The following is an 8,369-nucleotide window of genomic DNA, read 5'->3' as shown; positions in this document are numbered from 1 at the left end:
TCGAACAGGAGGGGTTACACGTGCATGTGCGTGTGTGGTGTCATTTCAATGTCTGGAATCAAACTGCATACATGTATTAGACTTATAGAAATCAATAAAACAATTACCACTTTTTAGATGTGAAGTAAATAATGTGCCCTGAAGGACTGTGGAGTGACCACTCACATTGTATTTACTCGTATTTTCAAGGTTTACTGTAAGAGATGGTCGAAACGCACTGTCAGCAAATAGACAGTTCACTTACACTGTGTGAAGGTAAATTTAGCAACCAATTACTTTTGTTCCAGCTTTTTATTTCTCCTTGTGCTTGTTCTCAAATCCTTCTTCGTCACATGCAGTCATTACCTTGAGAAAAAAAATGGTACTGCACCGTGAATAATTCACTGAACTAATAGCTTTTTGTCTAAGTTCAAGACAGGGCATTGTGCCCTTAAAGTTTCCATGAAGATTACTTGTGCGTGCGCATGTGCGTGTGTGTGCGTGTGTGTGTGTGTGTGTGTGTGTGTTTGCATTCGCCTTTGCAGGTTTCATTGATTAGAGGCTTGAAATTTCCTTTATCTTCTTTTTTTGCTCCCAAGTGGCTCCTATTACAGCATACTTCATCTCTTAATAGCTGTGGTAATTAAATGAGCAATTATCTTTAACAAGCCTCTCCAGATTTGCATCTAAACACAACAGAGACCCACTCCAAGCTTTTTTCTGCATAAGTCCTTTAATATAGCAGAAATGTATTTTCTGGTGAGTGGAAAAACCCATGTTTTGCTATCCAGGATCAGGTAACCCATCTTACTTTTGTGCCAGTTTTTCAAAGCAAAACAGGACTGGATCACCCTGATCCAGATACACACTTTTCCGGATGACCAAATCTGGATTACCAGTTTTCCAAATGGGGTTACATTCACAATGTTGGCTGCTAGCTATGAAAAAAACAATAGGTAAAAGAGTCAATGTGGGTCATTTTAAGTGTTTTATTTGAAGAGAAAGAAAACAACATAAACAATCAAACATCCCCTTCTATTTGCAGTTTCCTTTAAGCAATCGGACCCCTACGGAAGCACTAAAGGGACATGGTGAGGGAAAAAATATTTAAATCGGAGAAAAATTATATATTTGAATGCTTTTGCGTTCTCTCGCAAAAGTTTTGTGTTCCCCCAAGAAACATTGCGTTCATTTGCAAATAACTTGAGTTTTGAGAGTGAATGCAAAGTTCCTTGGGAGAAAACAAAACCTTGACGAGAGAACGCAAAAGCATTAAAATTCATTTTCCTCCCATCTCATATTTTTTCCCCCATCACCATGTCTCTTTAGAGTTTCCGTAGCCCCTCATGTGATCCACAACAAAAACAAACAAATATTTGCAAAAAGGGATGCTACTGTTAGAAACGATTTTTGACTGGTTCATCTCTGATGATTGTACCAGTAGTTTTTAAGTGATTTAAAAAAAAAACACTTAAACGTAAATATATTATTTTTGTTTGAAATTGGGGGATTATGTTATTGTGCCGAAATCTCTTTTTTTTTTTTTTTTCACTTTACTCTAGGTAGCCTAATGTCTATTTCTACTTTATTACTTTAACAGTTAAACTAATCAAGAGCAAAATAAAAATATAAATGTGTGTATATTACATGATACAAATGTTGTATGTTTTGGCCAGTTTTATTAAATTTTTGTTCCTGAAATCCACCCTTCTGTTGGGATCAGGATAATCCTGAATTTTTTTATCAAAGGAATCCCAATCTTACTAAAAAATGTTTAAACAACACAAATTGACGATTTGATCGAGATCAAAACCAAGATTAGATTTTGTGATCTAAACCGATTTCAGAATGTGGATTTTGAAAAATCATGTTGATTCTCACATTCTTCTTTTTTTTTCATTCAACTCTTCATTCAAACTGTTGATAATATTATTTCTTATAAAATTATCATTTTGCATTTCTCACCCTTTTTGACCCCAGCTTTCAATTTCTTTGAGCTTTGAAATGAGATTAATGATATTACTTTAATAAAATAAAGTGTTTTACTCTAAAGGAAATTTCACCCTTTTTTGACAGATTTAGGAGTGCTGAAATTGATGAGGGCTCAAACAAAATATTTAGGCCTAAATTTAAAATATATATTTGAATTGCATATAAAATACCCATCCATTCGGATTACACAGTTTTAACATAAACTAATAAGTAATGTGGTGCATATTTGTCAGTCATACATATAAAACGGGTAAAATTTCAGCAATATAGTGTTAATAAACTGTTTAGTAACCATATGGTTATAGTTATACAATTTCATACATTTAAAGGCCCACTGAAGTGCCTTTAACGCGCAGCATTATAGAGGGTATGCACGCGACGTCACCGCTGGCCGTTGTGACTGCGGTTACACCCATTGATTGATTGAAAACACACAAAACATATTAAAAATGGGAAAGAGCTTTGCGATTGACTGTACAAATTGATTTGACAAGAAATCTGAGGTACATTTTTACAGAATGCCGAAAGCTACAGAAAAGAGAAGCAAATGGATCGCTGCAATTCACAGAAACAACTGGACTCGCGAAACCTGGATTTGCAGTTATCATTTTGTGTCAATATGTTGAATTTTGAGGTAAAATCATACTCTGTATATTGTATTGTTATATATTGTATTTACAACTCATAAATTAAATATTTACCATCTTAATATTTTGCATAATTGGATGTTTTTAAATAAATGCTGACAAAAACTAGGGCTGGACGATATATATAACATTGATATAAGTGATAACCCGGATTTAGACCTACCTATAGTGTATTTATATAAAGCGTTCACAGGCAAATTTGCTTTATGTATTTCCCTGGCGTTGAAATCAGGCACATATGTAATTGTCAGGAAACACGATTCCTGGCTGCATGTCAATATTCCAAGTTTTAAGGAACACTATTCCAAAGACTATAGAATAACACAAGACATGTCACTCGTATTGTTTTGAATGGGAGAAAGTGTAACGCTCAATATGGCGGAATAAGTCCCGCCTTCAAAATAAGAGCCAATCGCCGACCTGTAAAGTCATCGCGTCACTGCAGCGGCCGTTAGAAGCACCGGTTTCTATAGAAACAGTCAGACGCGCGCCTCAGAAATGAGGCACAAGAGACGCGCATTGATCCAGCCTAAATACTGTTTTTTTTGTCATGATTTGAGCGTTTGGAAAAAAAAAATTTATGAGACAGTTGTTGTCAGATTTAATTGGTGATTTCAAATATGAAATTTAATCGAAAGCTTGGCAAACAGCTTTGGAGAATTTGATGTTTCCCCATTCAAAGAGCTGCATGATGCCCAGGATGCCCGAGAGGCGTTTCAAAGATGGCCGCCGAGTGAAATGACTTGTCTTAAAGGGACTTTGACTATACTGCGTCCAACCTTTAGTTTAAACTAATAATCGTTTGTTTTACTTGCAGTTTCCCCTATTAAATCCAGTCATGTAGCAGGCTCTTTTGCCACTTAGTCCGGCTGAGGGAGCGTGTTCCGGCGGGAAATTTCAACTGAAACAGGAAGACAGGGCAGGACATATGGAACAGCTCCTCCCCCTTTTTAAAATAGCCAGTAGCGTTTCGTTCATATCACAGCTCAGCCAGAGCCAATGAGCTCGTAAAACTTCAGTTCCTTCTAATCTCTAACTGTTTCTCCTCATAATCTCCTCCATATCGCTTTAAAATATAGTATTCTGTGCAGAATTCAAATGTGTCCAAAATGTTTTGTAGTCTGTGCCGACTCACGGATATAATCCACTCTGCGCTTTCATGTCTCTGGATCGGAACAGACTGCTCGCGCTGCGGTTCGCGTGACACTAACGTGAAACCAGACTTCATTCGCCTCAATGGAAAGCATATTTACACTGTCTTAATTGTTCCCTATCCCCTATACAGTGCACTATGTGCCACTCACCATGTAGAAAATAGTAAATGTGTGAACAAATGACTGATTTCAGCCGCAGCTACAGCATCTATTTATAATGTAGGGGGCGGGACACTTTAGATTCTAGAGAGCATTTGATTGGACAGAAGATCTGATGAGAATCTGAAGTGTGTGGTGATGTCATGAAAATCCATGCTCCATTTTAGTGGAAGTGAGAGACTGTAAGTTTTGAATGCTTATATCTCCAAAATGCAAATTTTTTCATTGTTTTGGAACACACCAGCTTATTCATAACATTAAGTCTAACATATTCATACTAAAAGCTAAAAAACTTAAATTTTGATTTCAGGGGGACATTAAACTAATTAAATAGTGCTTATTCCACACACAGCTACAGCCATATTTGAAACGTTCATACTTTTTAACTGGAAAAAAAAAAAAAAAATGGTTTCACAATAAACATATTTATTCTGATACTTCTGTTTATGTTTGAATACATGCATTTTGAAAACACGATTATTCAAATAAAATCAATTAGATGCAAATAGCTAATAAACTGTTTCATTTATGTATGATTGACAAATATGCATTACATTAAGTGTATTAGTTTGTTCTCATCTAAAATGATCGGAATTTTATATGCAATCCATATGCATATATCTCTTATTTAGCCCTAAGTATTTTCATGAGTGCACGAAAAAAATAAAATGAGGTTATATTTTTTATGATGCTATAAATAGGTTCGTGTGAAATGAGGTCAGACTCAACACTCCTCGATTTGACCCGGAATCCCACAGCAGTCGCTCAGTGCAGTGAGTGTGGAGGTGAAGGGCATCATGTCCAGGGAAATCTCCATCTCTCCCTCCTGCTGCTCTAGCGCAGGCAGCAGCACGTTCCTTTGGATACGAGACGAATCGGACGCGATCGAGACCTTGTCGAAAGGTAAGTCCATGTGACCGGGGACCAGAACCAGGCGCTGAGGGCTGGAAACACCCTGCGCGTCCTTGTGGAGCAGAGTGGTGTCGTGATGGTAGGACACCAGCTCGTTGGTGAAGTTCACCGTCTCCACCGCAGAAGACGCGCAGAGTCGGTTGCAACCCAGAATAGTGCTAAAGCTTTGCGGAAATCCGCGTTGAACGCGTAGATGACCGGGTTGAGCGATGAATTGGCCCATCCGAACCACACGAAGATGTTGAAAGTGGTGCTGCTCACGCACAGAGAGTCTCCGAGAGTGTCCAGGTCACAGAATGGCACGATGCAGTTGAGGACGAAAAAGGGCAGCCAGCAGAACACAAACACCCCCACGATGATGGAAAGTGTTTTTAACACCTTAGTTTCTTTCTTAAACGTGCTTTTCAGCGACTGTTCGCTCGCGCAGTCGTGGTTGTTCTGCATGTGTCCGGCTGCCCTTTCCAAACTGGAGATCCTTCGGATCTGCGTTTGTGCGATCCGATAGATCCGTGTATATGTTCCTATCATGATGATAACAGGGATGTAGAAGCTTATGAGTGAAGATGCTATAGCATACGTCCGGTTTAAAGTCGCAGTGCAGTCCTCCGAATAAACGGTGAGGTTTAAAGGCGCGTTATGATCCACAGCCCTGTGCCAGTTCATTCTGACAGGGATGAAAGAGATCAGGACAGAAAGTGTCCACGCCATCCCGATCATTACAAACGCCACCCTTTGGGTCATTTTACGCTCATAACGGAAGGGGCTCGAGATGGCCCAGTATCTGTCCAAACTGATGATGCACAAGTTGAGTATAGACGCCGTTGAGCACATGATATCAAAAGCTATCCAAGTGTCGCAGAAGCTCCCGAAGAGCCAGCAGCCGGCCACCTCAGAGACAGCCTTCCACGGCATGACCAGAACAGCCACGAAGAGATCCGAAACCGCCAGGGATATGACGAAAAAATTAGTGACTTTGGATCTGAGGTGTCTGAATTTAATGACGGCGGCGCACACGAGCGTGTTCCCCAGCAGTGTGGAGAGAATGAGCGCGCAGAGAGCGCAGCCCGTCAGCGCGCGGACACCCACGCCGGAGCTGTCCCTTTCAGCACCATCGCTCTCCATGGGGCTTTCTCTGGACCCAAATCAAATATATCATATTCAGGTGGCTCCTCACCTCACCAGTTTCTCTGTTTCCCGCTGAAGCTCTTTTTCAAAAGCTCTCGGTATCTTCTTTCTGCAAATTGACATCGCGTTCCCTCTGAATAGTGCGTATAAAAGGGAACGATGCACTCTCGCTTCTGGAAAAAAAATTGAGTTTGATGCTATATGCAGTGCCACAGAGAGAGAGAGAGACAGAAGGGGTCGGTTCAGTAGGGTACGACATAACTGAGTTCGTTCACTGAGTTGGAGATAAATAAGATAGAAAGCAGCTCCACCTCCACATGGAAACACGGGCTCTCTGACCGTACGCTGTAAAACTGTAAATTGTTTGTAACTGTAAAAAAAAAAAAAAAAAAAAAAAAACTGTAAAAATGCTACAGGAAAAAACTGTAAATTGGTTATTAGTAAGTTTAAGCAAAAAAATAAGTAAAATACTGTTAAATATACATTTTTTGGAAGAAAATTTTTTTACTAATTTATTGTGTTAGCCCTAAATTGACATTCCCAGAATTCCCTCTGACATTTCATCTATCTATCTATCTATCTATCTATCTATCTATCTATCTATCTGTCTGTCTGTCTGTCCATCCGTCCGTCCGTCCGTCCGCCTATCTATCTATCTATCTATCTATCTATCTATCTACACTATATTGCCAAAAGTTTTGGGTCAGGACTCTGTGCAGGCCAGTCAAGTTCCTCCACACCAAACTCGCTCATCCATGTCTTTATGGATCTTGCTTTGTGCACTTGGTGCGCAGTCATGTTGGAACAGGAAGGCGCCATCCTCAAACTGTTCCCACAAAGTTGGGAGCATGAAATTGTCCAAAATGTCTTGGTATGTCTTGGACTTATTAAGAGTTCCTTTCACTGGAACTAAGGGGCCAAGCCCAACCCCACACCATAATCCCCCCTCCACCAAACTTTACATTTTACACAATGAAGTCAGGCAAGTACCGTTCTCCTGGCAACCGCCAAACCCAGACTCGTTCATCGGATTGCCAGACAGAGAAGCGAGATTTGTCACTCCAGAGAACACGTCTCCACTGCTCTAGAGTCCAGTGACGGCATGCTTTACACCACTGCATCCGACGCTTTGCATTGCACTTGGTGATGTAAGGCTTGGATGCAGCTGCTCAGCCATGGAAACCCATTCCATGAAGCTCTCTACACACTGTTCTTAAGCTAATCTGAAGGCCACATGAAGTTTGGAGGTCTGTAGCTATTGACTCTGCAGAAAGTTGGCGACTTCTGCGCACTGTGCGCCTCAGCATGCGCTGACTCCGCTCTGTGATTTTACGTGGCCTACCACTTGTAGAAGCAGTCTGCATGCCTAGGTGCTTGATTTTATACACCTGTGGCCATGGAAGTGATTGGGACACCTGAATTCAATGATTTGGAGGGGAGTCCCAATACTTTTGCCAATATAATCTATCTATCTATCTATCTATCTATCTATCTATCTATCGTTCTATCGTGCCAGCCAGCCAGCCAGCCATAATGTTTTGAGCTAAATGTCCAGTTACCCATTTGCTCGCTTTTAAATGTTTTACAGTTTTTCTCAATCTCTTTGGAACATTTTTCGAATCAGTCTTAACAGTCTCTAAACTGTAAGTCTCTATCACATGTCTGCAAAATGTAGTTACTCACCCAAAACTTTTCATTCATGCTTCAAAACCTACTTATTGTGTCTGTTTTCTACACTATATTTGTAGAATATAGAATATTCACAGTTGCTTGTTCATTTTTACATATCCTATTATGTCTTCCCCTAACACCACACATTCTTACATATCTTGCTCTTCCACAACAAGCATCTGTGTATTTTCAGTTTAATATGTTTAATACATTTCTACAAAAATAAACTGCTGTTGCTGTTTATGGATTTAGACGTCCACAAATGTTCACAAATGGCAGTGATTGTGCAAACTCCAGCCTGCTTCCAAACCTGATTGGTTGATTGGTAAGATTGTGATTCCTATTTCATTACAATGGCAGGCCATTTGCCAATATAGCAGACATTACAAACATTCCATGTCATGAATTTATTGAATGTCTGACAGATTTTGATAACTGAATGGATCATTTTGCTTGTGATGCCTCACACGATGAAAGAATGTTTAGAAGTTGTGAAGAGTTTGACAAGTTCACTGAGAATCAGCTCATCAGTTTTGATCAACAAGCCATGTGCATTTAGTTATTGTGCATATTGTAGACTATTGTACTCTTTTGCACACATGTGCCAAAACACATGCAATTTGCTTAAATCAATAAGAAACTCAAATCTGATGTGAACAAGAAACTAACTATTCAGTGATCTGAACTTATTGTTTTGAGAAAAAAAATCTTATTCGAGAATTGAGCCAAA

General features: G+C 39.6%; 1 protein-coding gene across 1 annotated transcript; it reads right to left on the bottom strand.

Annotated features, from left to right (window-relative positions):
• Positions 1-1,023: 1,023 nt before the first annotated feature.
• Positions 1,024-8,359, bottom strand: drd6b (dopamine receptor D6b). Its single transcript, XM_051915685.1, is given in 2 exon segments — positions 1,024-5,008; positions 5,011-8,359. Coding segments are annotated over 2 exon segments (1,308 nt in total). The 5' UTR covers positions 5,966-8,359; the 3' UTR covers positions 1,024-4,655.
• Between the last annotated feature and the right edge of the window lie 10 nt (positions 8,360-8,369).

Source organism: Ctenopharyngodon idella, chromosome 12 (genome assembly GCF_019924925.1).
Source record: "Ctenopharyngodon idella isolate HZGC_01 chromosome 12, HZGC01, whole genome shotgun sequence".
NCBI lineage: Eukaryota > Metazoa > Chordata > Actinopteri > Cypriniformes > Xenocyprididae > Ctenopharyngodon > Ctenopharyngodon idella.
Note: the sequence above shows the minus strand (reverse complement) of the source record. Positions and strands in the feature narration are given on the sequence as shown.